We start from the raw sequence: 24,115 nt of genomic DNA, 5'->3' as shown, positions 1-24,115 counted from the left end.
CCTGAAAGCATGCTTCTAGTGATAGTTCCAAGCATTAACTGCTTCTTGTGAATTTGGAAGTGCATCCATAAAAATCAATTGTTACTCTTCAGATTCTCCTTTAGGTATTTCCTTGTTTACAAACCCCATGTCTCTATCCACGCGAGCCATCAACGAATTCAAATATGAAACTGATAATGGCTTGAATCTAAATAGTTGGGCGATATTTGGTTTATCCTGATTGGGTAGGTAAAGCTTTGCTTGGCAATTATTGGCATATCTTAGGTAATGTACGTGATGATGTTTGCATCTGAGGTACCTCAGTTGCCCTTTTATTCAAACATGACCTAAACTAAACTAGCCACTGCAATGAAAGCTTTTTGTATAGCTCCCCACAAATGGTGCCAATTATTTTACCAAATTTTTACTAGGATTCGCTTCGAACCAATAGGGCAATTTTAACTAAATTCAACTCAAATTTGATTGAAACAAATAAATTTATATTTGAGAGGAGCTTGTGCTAAGTTTGGCTTTAGGTGTGTTTTTTTTTTAAATGTTTGGGGCAAGTGGTTTAGCTGAAACACCCTAGGTAGTGAGTGGAGGTGCTAATATGAGGAAAAATAGGGAGAGCTCAATAAAGCCCATTAGGAGTTGATATAGGGGCTAATATATGTTTAAGAGTAGCTCAAATGTATTAGGATAGCTTAGATTGTCTAACATAATACTTAGTGTAGCTGGGATATCGCAGATAAGCTCATACGTGAAACAAAATCTGGACTTCAAATTGAAAATATAGCAAAATAAACAGAATTATAAAGAATACATAGTATTTACATGGTTCATCCGTTGGCCTATGTCCATGAGACCAAGTAATCACCAATCTACCATATAAATTGGAGGTCATATAAGATTTTACATTATCCAAGATAAATATCATAAGCTAAATTGCTATATAGAGATGAGTGGTGTTGAAAAAAATAAAGATGATGATTGAATATATGGAGAGTGATAATATGCTGAAGAAGATGATGAAGGTAAATAATAGAAATGGCTTCCTAAAATGGGGAAGTGAGTGATTATCTAAAAGATGAAAAGAGAGTTTGTGTGTGTGTGTGTAAGAAAGGAGAAGAAATGAGAGAAGGCAAGGCAATGTTAGCATAAAAGAGCATGCCCTAATATGGGTGAACAAGATATTTATACATAGAGGCTAGTGATAAAAAGAGCGCATAAAAATTAGTGTTAGATGTTATTCTTCTTAAGTTAAAAAGAGAGAGCATTTTTAGGGTTATGTGTCATATTTAGTGAAAAGAGATAAAAATATTCCTTTTGTACTAGATTTATTATTTCTCATAAATTTCTTAATGTGCCCAACTTTAACTTTTCCAATGCAGTAAATTCTTCTAAATGGCATCTTTATATTGCTCCAAGTATTGTAACCATATTGCCCTTATAATTATTCACATTTCATCATTTAATGGTAAAAAAATATCATTCCCAATTTACCACCAAATAATTATGTCTTGAAATCCAAATTTTAGAATTGACGGCCCTATACTTATTAATTTACAATAATTAAAATGCAAGGAATTCATACTCCAATTTTTAATATGATAAACTAGATATATAAAACAATAGATTGAAGAACTTTTATAATTTTTTGAGAAGGTTTGGTCAGTCTAAACATTTCTTCGCTTTGACTATTGTAGAAATGTCAATTTTCCAGAATCATAGGCCCTAATTCAAAAGTTCATTAAAAATAGCATACAACACATTTTTGGATGAAGCAAAATTCTAGGCAATGCCCAAGAGGTCTAATTCCACCAAATATATATATATATAATACATAACTCAAAATACATAATTTTAAATGATTTTCACAGTAAGTGACAATCATAAAAATCTAGCACATTTCCTTAATCCTCGTGGTTTTCATAGTCATTCAATAACCTCAATTATCAAAATTCCCAAATCTTAATCTTATAGATCAAATACAATAATTAGAGGATATATAAGAAATAGAGTACTCAAATGTTATAAATATGCATATCTTAAATACCTCCAAAATTACTCAATAATTTTGGTGCTTAAATGATAAAAACTAAGAAAATCTTTAGCGGCTCTTGCACAACGAACCTCCGGGTAATTTTTAAAAACCTCCCCTGAGGTTTGGGTTTGTTGCAAGTAGATGGCGAGAATTGATTTATTTGTAAAAAACCCCCTACCGTCAGTTAAGTTTAACATTGACCGTTAGTTGACCGTGCAAATACAATATTACCCTTAACAATAGTTTATAAACGAAAATAACTAAAAAAAAAACCAAAATTATTAGCTATTTTACACTTTTTAAATTATTAATATTTTCTTAAAGTTCTTATAAAAAATTAAAATTAAAAAATTAAAAAATCCTCTTTAAATTATTGATATTTCCTTAAAATTCCTACAAGAAAGATAAAATTAAAAATTTAAAAATGAAATAGCCATAATCTTTACCTATGATATTGTAAATTTTTAGAATTGACAAGGATAAAATTGTCAAAAAATAGGGTTTGTGCTTTTTGCACCAATAATTTTGGTTTTTTTTTATAGTTATTTTCGTTTATAAACTATTGTTAAGGGTAATATTGTCTTTGCACGGTCAACTAACGGTCAATGTTAAACTTAACTGACGGTAGGGGGTTTTTTACAAATAAATCAATTCTCGCCATCTACTTGCAACAAACCCAAACCTCAGGGGAGGTTTTTAAAAATTACCCCACGAACCTCCTCTTCTAGCCAAAGTGCCAAACAAGTGGAGAAGAAGCTAGCTCTCATGTTTTTCTCTCCAACTTATCTATTGAAACCTATGGTTTTTAGCTAATTGGCTTCGACAAAAATGACTAAAATGGGTTGGCTACAACTATGCCCAAAAACAAATAAGTCCAAGCACCAGTAAAATGTTACATGACTACAACATTGTACTTGTTGTTTATTTTTTGTGTAAAAAATAAACTACATTAGTACTCATTGTTATTATTTTTAAATTTATTGAATATATTTATAATATGTTAGCACGTCAAAGCCAAATAAAATCTATTTTCAAAACTTAGAAAATTTTTATCTTTATTATAATTTTTATCACTCAACATACCCCACCTAATCCCAAATTTACTCTTAATATAATTTTTATCTTTTTTTCCAAACACCCATCATATAAAACTTATAAAATCTATTTTTTTTTAATTCATAATCACTATAATCTCTTTTTTTTTAGGTTTTATCCACCATTTCCATAACCATATAAAAAAATTGATATTTTTCCATGATTACAAAAATAGAGTATACAATATTTAAGAAAAGATAATAATTTAAAAAAACTAAAAGAAATTAGAGTATAAGAAATTAGATTAGTTAAATTAGATATTAATAGAAATTATCATGTGGGTGCATTTAAAAGTTGTTCACCTTTTTAAGTAATTTTATATAAGAATAAAATAAGCATTAATATAAAGTGATTAATAGGGGCACGTGAGATATAAGGAATGGGTCAAATATCACAAGGAGTCAAATATTATTATCCTTGATTTGTTTTTTTTTTTTAAACAAATTAGATGTATGGTCTATTTAAGCTATATTGAAGTCCTCTCGGATTTTTAAATTTGGCCCAATATTTATGATTTATTGGATTGTGGAGCTACTAAACCCCAATATGTATGAGGCCCTATTCTTAAATATGTACCATAAACGATTTAAAAACTCTGTTATGTACTTCTAATGATTTTCATACTCTAATTAATAACTTTTGTTAATATTATTTAAACAAAATCATTCTTATCTCTAATTTATATGTGTTATTCATTAAAAATTTTAATATCCCTCTTTTTATCATTGCCTTTTACTACTAAGAAAGAAAATTTCTACTCTAATTCTATTTTGATCAGGATGGAAATTTTTGAATTTCCTTGTAAGATCACCCTATGACCCTAAGCCCCTAATCCCTAATAGACTTCGGCGCTACTGTTGGTGACATGTCACCACCAGTCTTTTGCTTTTGTTATCATCCCCTAATTTTTTTTTAAGAGTGGGAGTGTAGGACTATTGGCACTCCTCCAAATACTTTTTAAAACCTCTTTAATTATTTTATAATTTTAATTTTTATTAAAATTACATAATAAGATAATTTTTAATTAAACCTCATTTAAAAAGTTAAATATTTTTTTTAAAAAAAATTCTTTATACAACATATTTTCGTATAATAATTTTAAATTTCAATGTAGGATTTTATAAATACCCAGCCATGAGTGTCATTATCTCATACCACTATTAGTAAAAATAAATAAAAGTTAAAGATTGAGTTTACACTAATAAATTTTAATTAAAGGTATTTTTTCATTAAACGAGATGTTAAAAAAATTTATAATATTTTTAAATATTTTAATAGGGTTAATAAAAAAAGGGGGTGTTAAGAGGTTTTTAGAGGGGTGTCAATAGTTCCACTCTTTTTTTAATTGTTTGTGCAAAGGCTGTACTGGATTAAATTCATGGGCTCGCCACGGCTAATAACCTTTATGTTTTATTAATAAAATTTAATAAACAAAAATAATTTATTGAAAGATCGTTTTGGTTTCGCCTGATCGTTTTAGCTCTATCACCGGTATTGGAAAAGACAAAATTTTGGGCGAAAATATAAGTTGATTGAATCAATTTGAAATGGAGCGAATCATATAATTAAAGATAAAAAAATTATTTATTCCTGCAAAATTACACAATGAAATCATGAAAAGGCGAAATTCAGTGGCATTAGTTCATCTTTCTTGCTAAAAACGAAAAAAAATTTCACGACGATTATTTACAAATGAAAATTATATACGACTATTTATCACAAGCAAACACAAACCCTTTCATCGCTTGAACAACAATACAAAGAGGAGCGTTGAAATTATTTATTCAAAAACAACAAGACAAACTGTTTTTCATTTATTTATTTAGCTGCGTGACTGCATATGAAATCCTTCACCTCCTTAAGGAACAAAGAACACTCAGGCACCTCAGGGAATAAATAGAAACAGTGAACCGCATTCGGATACTCAATCAAATAAGCATCTTTCCCAAATTTCTTTAGTCCCTCGTAGTATCTCTTTCCCCCATCTTGTAAAGGATCAAACCCTCCGATGAAAATAATCGTCGGCGGCAAGTTTACGCCGGAGATATCAGCTGCGTTAGGCCCGAAAACATTAGCCGCCGGATGGTCCCGATTTGACCCTTCTGGCAAAAACGCCTTCCACATCCATTCTGTAAGCTTCAATCCAACCAGTGGATCTCTCTGAAACCTCATTTCTGATTCAGTCCTTTCTTCACCGCCGAAAAATGGCTGTATCGCTATGAGTCCATTAAGTCTCAGCCTGGAAAAATTACACCCATCAGCAAGAACTGCCACGTTATGGGCCAAGTTGCCTCCGGCACTATCTCCGGCAAGAAAACACTGTTTGATATCAGCACGAGCCGGAAAGTTTTCAATGTCTATGAAGCTGCTGTCAATGAATTTGAGTGCATCAATCCCATCTTCGTATTGACTTGGACACCGATGCTCCGGCGAACGACGATAGTTAACGGAAATGACGACAGCCGGGACTTCCACAGCTAGCCTTCTACAAGCATCATCGTATACTTTTGAATTGGCAGCAAGGATTGCAAATCCTCCGCCGTGGAAGTAGACGATGACTGGCAAGTTTGTTGCAGTCGTGTTGGTGGGCGAGTAGAGGCGGAACCAGAGATCCCGGGTGGCGTCGACTGAGACATCGAAGCTCGTGACGCCATTTTTGGTTGAAGGAGAGGATTTGCGATCATAGAGGTTAAAGAGGAAACGATTGACAGTCATGTTGCGGCGGAAACATATTTGCATGGCAAAGGAGAGCGTCGATATGGAGAGCCATGCCTTCCATGGGAGGTTTGGTGAAGTTTTGGAATTCGTGGACATTATTTTTCTTTTGACACTGAAATATTTCTCTCCACTTCTCTTTTGGGTAGTTATATAGGAATAATGGTATGTCTACAATAATTAGTACAACATCTATAAGAAGAAAAAGGAATTTTGTCTACTGAAATATTCTTTTTATTATAATGAAATTTTTTTATCCTGTAGTGATGTTGTATTAATTGTAGTACGTATATCATCACTGTTTATATAGATTGGATTGCAAATAAGAATAAGTTAGATTAAATATAACATCTTTAAATTCTAAATAACTGCATGGTTAAAATTTAATAATATATATATATATAATCCAATTATTATTACGGATATGCTGATCTTTTAAATTATAAAATATTTGTTAATAATTCTTTAATTGAGTTTATTTATTTATTTATAAGAAGAAATATTAGAGTTTTTTCATTAAAAAAATGCGTCCAATAATCTATGAACACTTTATCCAATTCTCTTTTTTTTCAAAGATAGTTTTCTTACCTGATCTCCCAAAGTTTAGAACATTTTATTCTGGACATCTCAAGTGCACCAAACTTTTGCTCCGCTGCGTTATTTTTTCCTTGGCTGCATTATTGCCCATTTCAAATTCGTAAATGAATGTCAAAATTGTATCCATTGACAATGAGTGCAGGATAGCAAAGTGCGCCGGTCACATTCAAGGCATTTTTCTTGACATTTGCTATAAACTTACGGACTGCTTCCTAGGGGGCCTAAATGTAAGGATACATGTTTTAACGGACCGCACTGTAATACCCGAAAAGTAATTAAGCAGTTATCAGTATTATTTAATTCTATTGTTGTGATTATTGATTTATTTCATATTTAATTTTTACATTTTTTATTACGTCATTTTATGTGCTTATTTTATATATTAATATAATGCTTGCCTTATATAATTTTAGGGAGCCCCTATGTTACATTAAATGTAACATAGCATTTGCCATAATTTTATGTCTAATTTTTGTTTTTATTATTATTCTTATTTATTTTTAACTTAATTCTTGTGTTTTATTGCTGTACGTATATTTGAAAATATTTGAGTAAGAAGAGTTTAAAGAAGAAATCAATTGAAAGTTTAAGGAAAGTAATAGGAGATTAAAGTGGAAGAATGTCGAGGAGCCAAGCCACAATTGAAGCAATCACTTGAAGACGTGAAGAAGTAGCATTGGGGATTATCTATTTTTATTAACAGGGCAATCACGTATGAACGTGAACAATTAAAGAAGAAGTGGGCTTGGCTTTTAAAGATGGACTAAATTAATCCTAAAGCACCTAGGATTTCGTGACAGGACGTGTCAATTAACTGGAAATTGCATGTCAAGTCGATGCGGCTGGATTTAATGCATATAAAATTGTTTTAGCTTTCCTAGCGGCAACTGTTTTAGCTTCCCGAGAGGCAATTGTTTTAGCTTTCGAGAGATACACAGAATTAAGAACAGCCGATGCAACAGAAGCCGAGAAGAAGAGAAGCAGCAGCCGCGCGAACATAACCAAGAGCAGCAGAAGCAATTTGGAGGAAGAGGACGCCGAGATTATTTTGTTGAGTTTTTGTTTCTTTTTTCTAAATGTCACGTTTGAGTGTTACCTACCATTCTTATGAATTCTCCAAATTTTCTCAAGAACTAATTTATTTTATTAGGGCTATTAACATAACTATGAAAATTTAATTTTATAAATTTGTATTATTTTGGTTATTATTCGATACATGATTGAGGATAAATAATGAGATAAAAATATATCTAAGTAATTTTAGAATGATTTGAGGATAAATAATGAGACTCAGAGGAATTTATGTGTTTTTGCTTCGCATAGTGGATGTCATGAATTGAATGAAAGACAAAAATATACCAACATAATTCCTGCAGTTTTATTTAAGAATTTTCATAGAGCTAAATTAAAATCTTTGCATATTTAAATTCATATGACTTATCGTAGGTGAATATGTGAGTGTATTTTTTATATTACTTAGAGAAAATATTGAATGAATTAGGAAAATTCATTGTCAATGTTGGTAAAAATCGTTAATCGCATAGATGGAGGAATTAAATTGAATGGGTTATGGTGAAGTCATATGTGTTAGTGCTGAAATCTTTTGCTAATTTATGTTACTGCTTGCATCTTCATTTTATTTTTAATTGCTTTATTTTATGTTTATTTTAATCTAACTTCTCTTAATTAATTGTTCAAATAAATTAGGGTTACAATAATATTGATAGATAATAGACTATAGTCTCTGTGAGACAATACTTTACTCTATATTATATTAATTATGCCAACTATTACACTTGCTAACTTACGCAACATCAATAATATTTAAAAAAAAAAGAAAATGACTATTTTTAAGGGTAATACTCTACTTACTAATTTTGGATACTCAACTAAGATACTTAATTATGGAGTTCTTATATATCATTTATTGAGTAAATTATAAAAATAATAGATTAATAATTAATAATAAAATCAATTAATATCACACATGATGAGCATCAATGAGTATTCTAACTAATTATATTTAAACTTATATTAAATAGGGGTAATGACTTACTCTCAAGAGTATCAATATTCAACAGGCCATGGCCTACATGGATGACGAGCACGAAACCTGGAGGAATGTGGCGGCGACTGATTATCGTAAGTGGACAAAAATATTTATATTTATGATTATTATAGGAAATTTTGTTTCATTGAGAAATTTGGGGGGGGGGGGGAGGGGGTGTCAGTGATTTTGGTCCACTGTTTTTCTTTTTCCAAATTAAACAATAACAAAACATATGTTATTAGCTTTTAGGCTTAGCATTTCATTTCCCAAGAAAAACAAGCCGTTCTCGTTTTCCACAATTAGCGAAGAATCAAGAATGGTAATTGTGGATGGGAGGAGAAAGAGCCATCTTTCTCGTTTTTCTTTTTCGTGTTTTCCACATTTGTTGCACAGCTGGCGGTCCCCACATTATAATATTTATTGTTGTCAGTGGATAGGAGGAGAAAGAGCCATCTTTTAATTTTGATTAGCCTATTTAATGTTGCGCAATAATAATATAGTACCCGCATTATTTAAGAAAACTCTGTATCAGTCCTCTTTTTTTTTTTTTTTTTTCCTTTAAAATCATTTTTGAACTTGAATTATTTTTTACTGAAAAAACAATTTTTGCCAACTCGACACTATTTTATAGACGAATTTTCAAACACGTTTTTAAATTTACTAAATATTAATCATTTCTTTATTAGTAAATGAATAAATAAATCATTTGAAAAACAATCACGGGCTCCTTAACAATTAAAATGCATCTGGCAACTAATCATCATAAGTTGTATAACAACGAAATCATGCAAGAGGATTTCCGCCCCCTGCTCTTTGAAAAAAAAAAAAAAAATCGTAGACGTCCGCAACAGATGGTTTTTGAAGCACTTAATAAACTTATTATAACAATGGTATAGAGGTACTTATGAAACTTCATAAATTTCAGGTTAGAATTCGAATCAAGAAGATATGCAAGTCATTGGAGGGAGATACTTTTAGGCCAATATTGTATACAGGGGCGAGGCTAACTTATTTTATTTTAATCCTAGTTAAAATAAAATAATTTTTCAAAAAATATTATTTGTTGAGCATGAATTTGTTAGGAAATAATATGAACATTATTAATTTCATTAAAATTTTAAAGAATAGTGTTAAGGACCAGTGGACCACCATACAAGTTACTTGATGATATTTTTCAAAATCTGTTGGTTGGGCCTCTTCAAAAAAAAAAAAAAAAAAAAAAAAGATTCAAAGGCCAACCCGGACCCTTTCATAGCTGCGCCTCGGAAATTGTATTACTATGGTGGTCCAAATTCCAGATCGCAGTTCTCTGTGCCTGCCTAAGGTAGTAATTCTTTATAATTTATATCACACAGCATTATTTTTGCACTTGCATATATAGTTTGTTGCTATCTTTTTTTTTTTTTAATACTGTTTATATAGGACTGTAGGTATTACAATTAATATTTACACACAGATTCTACAATTGGGACCTTCATCGTGGCATGTACTCCTCTGAAGCGCTGCCCAAATTCTTCAAACCCTCTCAAATATTCGAGGGCTGTCCACTCTACTCACATTTTGTGAGAAATAGACTGGCTCCACTCAATTATGTGATAATTGAGGAAAGATTGTAAATAAGCTCCATAAATACTTTTATGGAGGCTCGAATCCTTACACTCATTATTCTAAGTGCAAGGGCTCTTCCACTGGACCAAAGGCCCATTGGTATAGTTTGTTGCTATCTGAAACTTAAACTGCTGCTTTCTGACACTTGCATTATTGGATTGTTTCAAGAGGAGAAAAATGAGAAATGATTTATTCTCCATTAATAAGTAGCTTAAAATGTGGAAGTAAAATTATATTTAGACGACAAAAACAGCCGCAACAAATTAAAGAGCAGAAACTGGAGATTTTCATGGGGAAACAAATGAAGATTGTTGTTTAGTAGCATGACAATTGTGTTGCAATTAAGTGAAAGAAAATTAACAGTCAACATTGTATTTTTTATTTTTATTTTTCATTTTGTGTATTTAAAGGGATATCATATATATCTTATGTAACTTGGAAAAACTTTATATCTTGAGTAAAGTGGGATAATTAATATAAAACAAATATTTATTACGCGCAGACCCCAGGAATTTGTCCTGGGGCTCAGTACAAATAATAATACATACAATTATATAATTTTCAGCAAAAGTGATGTGTCAACAAATTTCCAACAATATGGGTTGGAGGAAATGAAAAACTACAGCAAACATATGAAACCATAGCTTTTAATTTTTGTTCTTGATGCAGAAAGTCTAGCTTTTAAGACTTTTAGCTCTTGGTTCTACTTGTGGGAAATAGAGCAAATATATAGAAAGATGGATGAGGGCTAAAAATTATTGATTATTAGTACCATTTAGCATGTATTTAAGAATCTTAAAACTTAAAGATATTTAAATTATAATGAGACAAAAATTTATTAAGTGTAAAATAAAATTAGGACAACCCTAATTTTTTAAAAATTCTTCACTCTACAATTTAGCCTCTTTCTTTTCTTTAGTCTGTTTTTGTTTCTCCACTTCATTTGAATGCTTGGATCAATTCTTTAATTGGCGGGAAAATCTCTAGACTAGAGTTTTTTTTATCATTTTCTTATAATCTTATTTATGTTATATAATCACTAATTAGTGGTGGCTATCAACTATAAAATAATTATGTTAGTCATATTTTTAGTTAAATATGGTCATAATAAAAATAATAATGCACCAAATATAATAAATCATATTTAACTTATATGTTATTTAATGATATAAGAATGATGATGGTGTGTTGTGGATATAAGGATGGTAAAGGAAACATTAGAATATTACAATGATCTTTTTCCTACAATTACTTTTAATAGATATTTTATTATCTTTCTTATTTGCTTGTTTTCGTGTAAAAGTAGAAGCTACAATACTTATTAGATTTTTTATGCAAATTATATAATTTAATTGTTACCAATGCATTTTAGTCTTTAATTTTTTGTCTAAAAAATTATTGTTCTCTTATTATTGAAATTTAGAATTCAAACGGATTTAGAACAGATTTAGATTTGAATTTTTTTTTTTAAATTTAGAGTAGATATAGATCTTTAGTTTTTGTTTTGGATATGAATATGAAGCGAAAAATATAAATTCATGATAAATCTGGAACAACTACGGATCTAAACTTTTATTGTAAATCTTATTTGGAGCATAATGAATCTGAATCCATATATGCCCCATTTCCATCCCTACACTTCCTATAACTAATACTCGAACACACTTAACAGTTAATCAACTAGCCTACTACCTTTTGCATGAATGTTTTCACCTCATTAATACACAAAGCCGACTCAGGCACGTCCGGGACTCCATAGAAAGAATGAAACACATTTGGATACTCAATCAAGTACACTTCTTTTCCAGCTTTCTTCAACCCTTCATAGTACCTCTTTTGCCAGTCTAGTAAAGGATCATACCCTCCAACAATTACTATCGTCGCCGGAAAATTCAACCCCGAAATATCCTCCGATTTAGGCCCGAAAACATTAGCCGCCGGGTGGTCTCTGTCTGCACCTTCCGGCAAGAAAGCCTGCCACAGCCAATCGGTGCCTTTCACGGTAATAAACGGAGCTCCAGCTAGCTTTATTTCGGATTCAGTCCTTTCTTCTCCTCCAAAAAATGGCTGAAGTGCTATAACTCCAACGATCCTCAAATTTCTGAACCCATAGTTGGAGCCTTTGAGCGCAACATGATGAGCTAGGTTTCCGCCTGCGCTGTCCCCGCTGACGAAACAGTTCTTCAGGTCAGCATCTGTCGGAAAGCCTTCGAAATTAGGGTTTAATTCTATGTACCGGAGCACATCGAATCCATCTTCAACTTGACTTGGGTACTTATGTTCAGGCGAGTTCCTGTAATTCACTGACACAATGACAGCATTGAGTTCTTTAGCTAGTCTTCGACAGAGGTTGTCGCTGCCTACGGAGTCAGCACAGATGCAGGCGAACCCTCCGCCGTGAAAGTGGACGATGACCGGCAGCTGGCTGCTGTTGACGTCATTTGTTGCTGCTGTGGTGGTGGTGGTGGTGATGGGGACGTAGAGGCGGAACCAGAGGTTGCGAGATGGGTCAACGATTATGTCAGATGTCTTGACGCCGTTGATGGAGGAAGGTGGAGATTTGAAGTCGAAGAAGCTCATGAGACGGCGGTTAACGGAGCCGTCTGAACGGCGAGAGAGCTTGATACCCCAAGAGATAACTGACATGGCAAGCTTCACTGTCCACGAGAGATTTGTCCATGTTGACGGAGTATTATTATTATTATTAGACATTTTTTTCTCTCTTCTAGTTCACTTAATTTTATCAGATATTGCTGTATGCGTATTAATTTGAGGTATTATAGGAGTTTGTTCAAAGAGAATTTCGGCAGCTGACAAGAAGCAACATATACTAAAACCCTCTCCATAATGTTGTGGTGGTGACTCACTAGACAATACGTTCTTTGTCGATTAGGTTCAAGTTAATTTTTATTTTGTTTAATTACTATAATTAATTGCAAAATATTAGAATAAGCAGCCGTAGAAGGAATATTTGGCCGGATAGCTCTATGCATGATAGCATGTTTTGATGCGGTTACTGTTCAATTGTCCAATTCGGAGACGGCTAGCATTATTACAAACATAAGTTTTTGCTGGTTAGAGGTTACTCTTCCCCGAGGTTATTGTAAAGAGAATACATGATTAGCCATTAAGCTTCTGGATTCAATTAAAGATAGCTAACCAATTAGGTTACTTTCTTAGGGAGAAAAAATTATATTGAAGTTCCCAAAAATATTTTCCATGTATTAAAAAGTCTGGAACGTGTTAAAATCCGGAGTTAATACTGATTACAAGCTGATCGGTTTTACTGATAATATATTTGAATAATACTATACTAATGTTAAAGGTTAGTAAAAATCAATTAATATATCACTTGAGATTAGTTAGATATATAGGCACTTTAAGTTTCAGTTAAGTTAGTATATTATTGTCGTAATCTTACTGCAACGTAACATTGTGAGCAAGCAAAACACTCTTTCATACTTCTCAAAATTATTTTGGGTAAGTTTCATGAAACGTCAATTTTCAACTTTGTAAATCATGGATACATTAAGAAATTGATACAGTACTATCATCGCAGTTAAATAAAAAAAAACAATAATAACAAAAATTTCGTTTTACTACGTACGCATTTTTTCTTCTTTGGGTGTAAAACTATATGTACTTTTGACATACGGCAGAACATAGTGGCCAACATAAAGAAAAGACAAAAGGTCGATGGTTTTACCGGAAAATTAATCACAAGAAGTATAGATTTTTTTTTTTTGGTTGAAACACGCAATAAGAAGTATAAAATCGAATACATTGTTTCCAACCCTATGACGAGGAAGGAAAAAAAGATATATACTTACGAGAGGGACAAAATTTGTGCCGTTCGCTTCTATGCAAATAACTAATATTACAAGGCTTATGTGAGATCTAATTTTATAGGCGACTAGACCATATCCTAATTAAAAGGTAAGTTAAACAAACTATTAAAAGCAATAAAGTGCATGAAACGTAAAACAAATGAAGGATTTTAATGGTTAAAAGTTTAAATTCCTACATACAATTGCATGCTCGGACATTAAGTAATTCACTAAGTTATAAAGATTACAAGATATTTAAAACTTATTCAATTTGAGACACCCGGCCTCTTAGTGATTGATGCTACCTCATTATTTGTAATCTGTATGAAAAATTTTGATCGTAACAAACTGTCCTGATTAAAGAGACCTATGATCCAGTGATAAAACCTATAAAATACACGAAGTATAAGAAGACATATATTGATATATACACTCTTAAGAATTCCGCCAACTACCTTTGGGTACTAATTTGTGCCAATTAATGCTTCCTTTATTATATAATGGAGACTCAGCGATGCTGCCAATGGGATGCCAACACATAAATAAATATTGTCCTAATAGCTTGCATAAGAGAGAAAATTGGACATTGATGATGGAGAAAATGTCAACAGTACTTCTTGAATTTGACCTAATACCTATCTAAACTCTCAAAATAATTCCCATTTGCGTTTCCATTTTTTAATAAGAATGAGCACACCAACTGACTCTCATTATGAGATTATCTAACGCCATCAGTCACGTGCAGGCTTGTCCTTTGAAATTTTGAAAATTTTGCAAAATCTAGCTGACAGTAATGGCGTCAAGCGTATATTTAGTTTAATGATCTATTAAATTTGAAAACTTTTGGTTAAACATCAAAATTAAGTGAACTCAATATTTGAAGATTAATATGATTTATATTGCAACTAATATTTAGATTACACTACTGCAAGTGTTAACAGATTATAGGACACAAATTGCAAACAAGTAAACAAGAAGAAACCCTCCATCACCCAAAAAATTTTTTTTAAAAAAAAACTATTTATTCTTATTGGATGAAAAGCGACAACATCGCATACGAATTATCATAATACAAGGCTACTAGATAGCAAGTTTAAATGGCTTTGAAACAGGCAAGAAAAGTTTTGACTAACTTGATTATCCCATTCCAGCTCTTTCCACCAACTCTCGTCTCCCACTCGAGTAGATGTTCTTCAAATTACGTAATTCTTCCAGTTCAAGATGTTCAAGTCTTGCAAAAGGGTTTAGGTTTTGCACCATCTCCACTGGAACCTCACCTAATTTTTCACTGTTGATTATCTCTTTCATATTAGGGCAGAAATATATCCGCATCTTCTTGAGATTTGGGGCAAGAATAAGCCATGTCATGTGCTTCATTTCGGGACAAGAACGAATATCAACAATGTGCAAATTATAAAAACCTTGTGTTATTCCCATTTTTTCACTTCATCCGTATACTCAATCTCGAACTCCACCAAGTCCTCAAACTTGCAACAGATAAAGCACTGGGCGACCTCGAATTGTAGAATTCACGAAGGAATAGAGATCGAGTACTGGTCTGTAATCTAGGGGAGCTCAACAATCTTTGGATAGAACGTAAACTTCTAATGGTGACGCCCAACAAATGTAAATGATCCAAACCAAGCAATTCCTCTACCAAAAGCTCACTACCTCCAAACAGAATGCTCTGCTCTTCTTGTTCAATGGCACCGCATAAAAACATTCTCAATACTTGTAGCTTCTATAAATTGGAAATAATCTGTGGTGGAACCGTATGCAGGCGGATTGTATTATCCAAGCTCAAACATTTAAGATCAAACAAGCACTTAATCGATTCTGTCAATTTTTCTAATCTGGTGTTTGATAGATGAAGATTTTGCAATGAAACCAAGTTTGAAATTGCATGAGGTAATTTCCATAGTCTATGGTTATATGAGAGGCTTAAAACTCTAAGAGAAGGCATGGATTGAAAGAAACCTCTGTCGACTTCATCTAAATTATTGAAATTAAGAAACAAAGTCTGGAGATGAGGACAGTCAGGAGATTCTAATAGTTTCTCAATTTTATTTTGTATCAGTGACATCCTTGTAACCTCTTTCTATACTCCAACACTTGGTGCTGCAGTTAATCCAACGCCTGCGAGAACCAAAAACTTCTCATTCTTATTCTCAAATGTAGATGCAATCCACAAAGCCATATCTCGAATCACATCGTGCATTTTAACACGATTGCCCTCTTCTTCTTCCAATAAACATGCATGAAGAAGTGTGCCAACGATGCAGTATCCTTGATTTCGTGCTGCAATTCCATCATATTCATCTAAAAATCCCTCACATATCCAGAAATCTACCAATTGATCTATGTCTATCCTATAATCTTCCGAAAATAAACTACAATACAAGAGGCAAAATCTACCCACGTCGCTGGGTAAAAAATCATAACTGTAAACGAGAGTATACTCGTTTCTCCATACCTGTGAATTTAGAGGCTTAACTCCTTAGCACCTCAGTCGCATATTCCCATTCTTGATGTGTTTTCCTGCTAGCCATGGCTCGATCGACCAACGGTAATAAGAGCAAGTGGCAGACCACCACACTCTTTGGCCACGGTTTCCGCCAGCTCAGGAATATTAGGATGACTAACAAGAATGTCTCTTCCGACCTTCTCCTCAAATAATTTCCAGGCATCCTCATATCTCAAGCACTCCACCTTGAAGGATTTGTGAGCATCCATGCTGCCGCAAACTTCAAACTCACGGGTTGTGAAAACTACCCTAGATGCACTTGTTGGCCTTGGAATAGGCAACCCGACTTTAATTAAATCGACTTGCTCCTATATATCATCCAATAACAAAATAAACTTTTTCTTGCTCAGGATATTAAAGATTTCCACTGCTTTCTCTTGAACAGTTTTACTCTCCCACGACTCGTTAAAGAAGCCAATCTTTTTGGCAATACTTTCTTGAATCTTTTCAATCTCCACAACTTTGGACGCCACTGCCCAAATCACAACGTCAAAATAATTTGGTTCATCAAGGAACTTGTTGTTGATGAGAGGCAACAGGGTGGTTTTCCCCACGCTTCCCATACCGTACAGGCCAGTAATACCCACCTGTTCTTCTGTGAGGCATCTCCACAATTTGTCAAAAATTGATTCCAAGCCCACTATTGTCTGTGCAACTGGTCTTGCATCAACTGGATTTTCCGGTAACCTTTGTGCCACCTCCTGGAAATCTCCTTCAACCCTTAATTTCTGAACTACAAGCGATGTTTCGTACATCCATTTTCCGAACTTGTAGCTTGACTTGCAGGACTTGGAACAACACCCCCCAAGACATAGTTTCTTAAGTTCCCAATTTCTTTCCAGCATCAGTTTAGCTACTTCAGATTCCGCATCTTGCACTCTTGAAAACCATCCTTGCACTTACTCAAGCCGTTTCATTTTTTGTTGTTCGGCAACGATCACTCTGATCCTCACGTCATTCCTTGTCTCAACTAACTTCTGCAACTCTCTCGGCAAGGCTTCAAGATTCTTCTGCAGATCTCTTATATATGATGCTTTTCGAACAGTGCAATCTGGGCAGCGAGTGATATTGGAGTCACATGAGAATGAAGGTCAGCAAAGGTTTCCCATAGTTTGTACATTCAAGATTCAAGATTCATGCAACAAAGAGAGATGGAGGAAAATTTATCATGCGAATTGAACCACATAAAAAGAAAGATGTTTCAAGGATAACAATATGTTTCACCTTTTGCTCCTCTAAAGAATATCCGACCATTGATAATAAATTTCTCGTTTGACTTCCAAAAGACAGCGGCCAACACCAAGAATACTACAAAGCATTTGATGATGTTATCGAAAAAAAAAATTAATAAACTCATGTATATATACTTTGTTCTCAACGTACGAGGTAAGGACAATTTTTTGCCGTTTGGCTCTGAGCAGTAAAATGAATTATTGTTATTTTTTTTAATTTGCAATTCAACATATTACAACCTTCAGTATGCTTTGGGAAATAGAATTTATTTATTCATTTATTGGATGCATTTTATTTATTTATTTTTCTAGATATTTAGCTATCCACGTGGACCAAATTAGTTTCAACTAAGGTCATATTTGGTAGGAGGTATTGTAACTTTTAAACTATATTTGCAGTAAAAAAGAAAGCTATAAATATAAAATAAAATTAATAATATGTAGTAAATATAATTTTAACAAAATCAATAAATATATAATAATTTTTTCATCATATATTTATAAAATTAAATTAAATTAACTTTTAAAATGTAACAATTAATATCTATCAAATATTTTAATAGTATAAATTTTAATTTACAGTTACTTAACCTCAATATCAAAGAGGACTAAATATCGCAGAATTTACTTAGTACAGTGATGAAAACAGTGATTGTAAATTAATGGTGTGTACTCGTGGGTGAGGCCTATCTGAAAAGCGGAAATTTAAGCCTGCAAACTCCACTCAAAGATTGGATCGACATGAATGATATCGGGCCAAGGCAAGCAAAGATCCTATGGGAACCATGCACACATTGGGCCCAAATTTGAGCAGAACTCAATAAACCTCCCTTATACTATTGTCTTTCCGATTGGTCCATGTTTGAAATTAATTGTCCACTCACAAAAATAATAATAATAATAATTATTATTATTATAAAATAGGGATGAGCATTCTTGTAGCCGTATGATTCCATTTTAATCGAAATAGGGACCGGCCAAAGATTTCAGATTTTTTTTTTATTTAAAAGGAAATAGTATTAAGAAGATGAAAGAGAACAAGAGAGTGATAAAAGTTAGATAAAACAAAAATTAGGATCACCCCAAAAATCTGAAAGAAAAAAGAATTGAATGGGGAGGTGAATCCCACCAAGTAGGAATGTGAAAATCAGAACCATCATTAAATAAAGTATCCGCCACTTCATTACCTTCACAATAAATATGTGAAATATCATATTCCATTAAGCGAAGCAAACGAAGGCAATTAAACCGATGAGTGTGGAGTTGACATGGAGGAGAATAACTAAAATTCTGAAGACAATAATGAGGCATGGACATGGAGTCACATTGAATCCAAAGTTTACGCCAACCCCTCAACCAAGCTTATTCAATAGCAACAGCCATAGATTCAGCATCAAAAGAGGATTGATGACCAATGAACATATCGAAACTGCCAAGCAAGGTTCCATGATGATCTCTGAAAATTCTTCCACAAGCAGATAACCCAGGATTTTTGTTCGATAATCCATCAGTGTTGACTTTTATCCATGTTGGAGGTGGGGGGCCCCATATCTCTGCAGCTAGTTTGAAGCTTTTCCACAGCTTGGATCAATACACAACCGTGCAAATATTGCCAAATCAGGGAAGTGTGCAACAACCCCGGGTAAGATTGACAAAATTTGAATAAAAATTAGAGCCTTAATAAAAAGTTGAGAAAGAAAATGTCAACCAAAATGGTAACTTGGAAATAATTAGCCAAAGAACTTGTAATTTCCCTGGGCTAGCTAATAATCCCACCAAGTGAATGAACTACAATAATATAATCCAAAATTCGCCAGCTCATCAGCTACTGCCTTGAGACTCCCTATAAGTGTGAGAAACTAAAAACTCCATAAAAATCAATAAAAAAAGTAGCAATTAATCCATTGATTCCTCAGAATCCAAAGAGGATCCAACTGCCTTTTTAATTAAACAGATGAGGCACTAAAATAGAGTCACTTTCAACCCTTAATAGATTTCTTGCCGTGAACAAATGCAGCCCCAATGCTAAAATAACAACCAAAGTCTCTGCATAGAAAGTTGAATGGTGACCTAAAGACAATTCGAATGGCAAGAATCGCGACCACCATATAGAGGGAAAAAATGTGAAAGAATCTCTGAATAATTGTATTTGAATATTTTCATTTTCATCATTCAAATTTTTGTAAAATTTGTCATTTGATCCGCATTAACTAATATAGTGAAGATTTTCCTTTTCTAAATTCTTCTTGGAATTCCTTTTCTAAATTCTTGGACAGAGAGAATAGTTGAGAGTCAAAATTATGCATGATAAGTTCACACAACTACCACTATGACAAGGACGAGGTAATAGGTGCTAGAAAATTTGTCTCATTTCCTTAATTTCAGAAGGTTTGCTAGGCTATTTCTTTTAGGGTTTTTTTTTTAGTTAGGACGTTCTATTTAAGTATTTAGAGTAAACTCGTGCATGAGTAGAGTCCATAAGTCCTTTCATGTCACTAGAATATACAAAAGAGAAATCATGTTATGGGAAATGTTGCAGAGATAATCATAGAATAATCATATAAAGTTTGGTGGTAATTTTCTAATTCATGAGCTGGTCTTTTTAATATAAGGTAAGTTTATGAACTTTCACAGATATACTATCAGAATCCGAGTTCGACTCCAACTCTTAAGGGAAATTTACAAAAATAGTCAAAAAAATTAGGCATTTTTCAACTTTAACCCTTCAAACTTTTTTCTATCATAACTAGCCAAACACCCTATTTTTGGACTACATTACCCTCATCATTTTCATCAAATTTACAAAGGCATGCCACTTTCCCTTATCAATTCCAGCACTTCCACCACTTTTCCCTTTTCAACTTAACAAATTTCATCACTCAACAAACTCCATTACTCTCAATAAATTAGCAAATTTCATCAAACAAGTATTACATAATTGAAGATATAATTATCAATTGGAAAGCTTCTTAAGGTTAGTTTATACTCTTACCATAACCTAAACTTTTAATCTATTGATTTTATCATTTGAGTTCGAAATTGATGTGAGTTTTTATTGCAAATGTTGTTATTTTTCATTAACAAAACAATGTGACTTGTTAAAGTAGTTAGTTTGAGTTGAGAAATGAAAATCAATCATTGAAACCCCTGAAAAATCGAGTAAAACAGAAGCCCAGAACAAGTGAGATAGGCACCTGTCTCACATAAATCTACTGGTTTTATGTGCGACAGGCACCTGTCTCACTTGCCTGTCTCACCAAAATATGTGCGACAGGCAAGTGGGATAGGCGTGTGAGACAGGCGCCTGTCTCACTTGTTACCACTGGTTTTATGTGAGACAGGCAAGTGGGACAGGCGCCTGTCTCACTTGTTACCACTGGTTTTATGTGAGACAGGCAAGTGGGACAGGCGCCTGTCTCACTTGTTACCATTGGTTTTATGTGAGACAGGCAAGTGGGACAGGCGCCTGTCTCACATAAATTTGCTGGTTTTATGTGAGACAGGCACATGTCCCACTGCCTGTCTCACTAAATTTAAGTTATTTTCCGAAAGTAATAACTTGGGCTACATGTGTCCGTTTTAGGCGTATAATATATCATTTCGAAGCTTACGATGAGACGAAGTAAATCAAAAATTGTATACTTCATATCATCCACATAAATGTACTGCATATTCATTTTTACTAGGTTTTGTAGCGTGAAATCTTATCTCTTTTGTTTTTTTTTTTAGGTTTAATGGATTCCGTTGTACTTCAATTATGTTATGACGGTTGGTGGGAGACATTAGCAGATGGCCGTACGGAGTACGTGAATGCGAAGAATACAGCATTTTTAGTTCGGAAAGATTGTACGTTTGAGCAATTTATGGCAAGGGTGTATGAAGTTTTACAGATAAATCCTATTGAATATAGTTTGTCGATGAAGACAACTTTGAGATCTAGTAACACAATGTATCGTGCATGTTCACTACCTATGGATATATTTAATGATGAAATGGTTAATGTTGTGCTGCACATGGCCTCCGATGTGGTCAATTATGGATGCATCCCTATATTTGTCACCACACATCCTCGAGTTCCGGCCGAAAATCCTGAGCCACTTGTGGAAAGTGAAAGTTCGTTTAGAGCAAATGAGTCTGTCCCTGATATTGAGGAAGAGGTGTTACCACAACAAATGTCGTTCCAACAACATTACTCACCAGTCAACGAAAACAATGACACTATTGATGATAATGGCATTACGATAGTGGATGTTGAAGATAATGTGTTACCATTAGGGACATTGTTAGGGCAACATTACTCTCCATTTCAAAATAATGAGTTCCGCAGTTATGATGATCCTGGTTATAACACCAACAACACAGAAGCTGATAATGTGCAAGGCATGAACTCCAATACTGAAGTTGATGATAGGGACACTGGTCATTCCGATATTCCTATCAATAATGAGGATGAGCATCAGTATGATATTCCTGTTAACAATAGAGAGAATCGACCTATTCCTCCGATGGCCCGTTCGAGGAGGAGGACAACAGTTGATCCTCTGGTGAGTCTTGCTCCAGTTTTGCCTTCAAACTTGGTTGCTCCAGACTTAGTTAGAAGCTGTAATTCTGCCGACATTGGTGTGGGAAAGTTGTTCGTTGAGAAGAATGAGTTAATACTGGAATTGCGCAAAGTGGCCTTGCGGGAAAAATTTGATTTCAAGATTGCACGGTCCACAACGACACGCTTTGAGGCTCATTGTTCTTCGGAATCATGTAATTGGCGTCTTCGCGCAACAAGAGGTTCGGATGAGCATAATGTTCCTTGGGTAGTGAGAAGAGTTGACAATGTTCATACGTGCTCTAATGAGGTTTTGCCTAGTGGCCTCCGCCAAGTTAGGAGTCGGGTTGTTGGCCATCTTATTGCGGATAAATTTATTCAGGATAAACGGATATACACGCCGAATGACATTAGAACAGACATGCGGCAAGAATACGGGGTCCAGTTAACATATCAGCAAGCATATCGGGCTAAAGAAGTCGGTCTTGAAATAGTACGAGGGAACCCTGCAGAGTCATACAACTTACTTCCCAAATACTCTCACGTTTTGACCAAAGCGAATGAGGGCACAGTGACACACCTCCAGCGGGATGGAGATGATAATTTCTTATACTACTTTGTTGCGCTTGGATCTTCCATTAAGGGCTTCACACAGTACATAAGGCCTGTGATTGCTGTAGATGGCACTCATTTGAAGGGGCTATATCGTGGAAGCATGTTTGTAGCAACATGTTTGGATGGTAATAATCAACTGTATCCGTTAGCTATTGGGGTCATGGATTCAGAAAACAATGATGCTTGGGAATGGTTTATGACGAAGTTACACGGAGTGATTGGCGATAGGCCAGAGTTAGTATTTATCTCTGATCGATGCACTGCCATCAAGCGAGCCGTTTTAAAAGCATTTCACACTGCTAGTCATGGAGTTTGTTTTTACCATGTCAAAGGCAACATTAAGTCTAAATTCAGGATGTCCAAAACTATTTGGGATCAATTCGAGCCAGCTTTTATTAATGCAGCAAAGGCATATGGACATGAAGAATTTAAAAGACAACTTGAAGAGTTGTGGATGCTCCACTCGGCCGCGGCTGATTACTTAGAGAATAATGTGGGCACGTGTAATTGGGCAAGGTCCGAATTTGAAGGTAGGAGATACAGCATACTTACCACCAACATTGCAGAAAGCGTGAATTCTTTAATGAGGGAACCGCGAAAATTTCCTATTACTCATCTTGTTGATCACTTTAGAAAAACATTACAGCAATGGTTTTATGATAGGAAAATTGTCGCTGAATCGATGAGCACTCGTCTAACGACGTGGGCAGATGAGATAGTCGGCGAAAGGAGAATTTTGGCCGAAAGAATGACCGTTCGGCCAGTGTCTCAGCATCGATTTCATGTTTTGGGTGGTGGTATGAAGGAAGGGATAGTTGACATTCATGAAAGAACTTGCTCCTGTAGAGTATTCCAACTCGATCAGCTTGTTTGTGCGCATGCAATTGCTGCTTGTCTGATCGTCCGTGTGGATTACATAAGTCTTTGCTCTGATTATTACTCTAAAGATTCATTGGTCATGGCATATGCAGAACCAGTAGAACCGGTTGGGGACATGACAGATTGGGACATTCCAGAAGAAATCCAGGAAATCAGAGTTAACCCACCGATCGAAGCACCACCACCTGGTCGTCGTCCAGAGTTAAGAATTCCTTCTATCGGTGAGGATGTTAACCGAAGAACTGTGAGATGTGGTCGATGCAACCAACCAGGTCATAACCGCAAGAGATGTAAAAATCCCATTGTGTCAAATCCAAACTGACTGTGTCGTTGTAACTAATTATGGATTATGAACTCTTATTATAATTTATATTACAATTATATGTAATGAGGTATATTATGTTATGTTC

General features: G+C 34.0%; 2 protein-coding genes and 1 pseudogene across 2 annotated transcripts; all 3 read right to left on the bottom strand.

The window, feature by feature from the left end:
- Positions 1-4,800: 4,800 nt before the first annotated feature.
- Positions 4,801-6,003, bottom strand: LOC18049252 (probable carboxylesterase 18). Its single transcript, XM_006441710.2, has one exon. The coding sequence runs from the start codon at positions 5,930-5,932 to the stop codon at positions 4,937-4,939; it is 996 nt and encodes a 331-aa protein (XP_006441773.1). The 5' UTR covers positions 5,933-6,003; the 3' UTR covers positions 4,801-4,936.
- A 5,765-nt stretch (positions 6,004-11,768) lies between these two features.
- On the bottom strand, positions 11,769-12,800 carry LOC18049251 (probable carboxylesterase 18). The gene has a single exon (XM_006441709.2). The coding sequence runs from the start codon at positions 12,798-12,800 to the stop codon at positions 11,769-11,771; it is 1,032 nt and encodes a 343-aa protein (XP_006441772.2).
- Positions 12,801-14,995: 2,195 nt separating this feature from the next.
- Positions 14,996-17,548, bottom strand: LOC18049250 (annotated as a pseudogene).
- Between the last annotated feature and the right edge of the window lie 6,567 nt (positions 17,549-24,115).

Source organism: Citrus clementina, unplaced genomic scaffold, assembly GCF_000493195.1.
Source record: "Citrus clementina cultivar Clemenules unplaced genomic scaffold, Citrus_clementina_v1.0 scaffold_3, whole genome shotgun sequence".
Classification (NCBI taxonomy): domain Eukaryota; kingdom Viridiplantae; phylum Streptophyta; class Magnoliopsida; order Sapindales; family Rutaceae; genus Citrus; species Citrus x clementina.
Note: the sequence above shows the minus strand (reverse complement) of the source record. Positions and strands in the feature narration are given on the sequence as shown.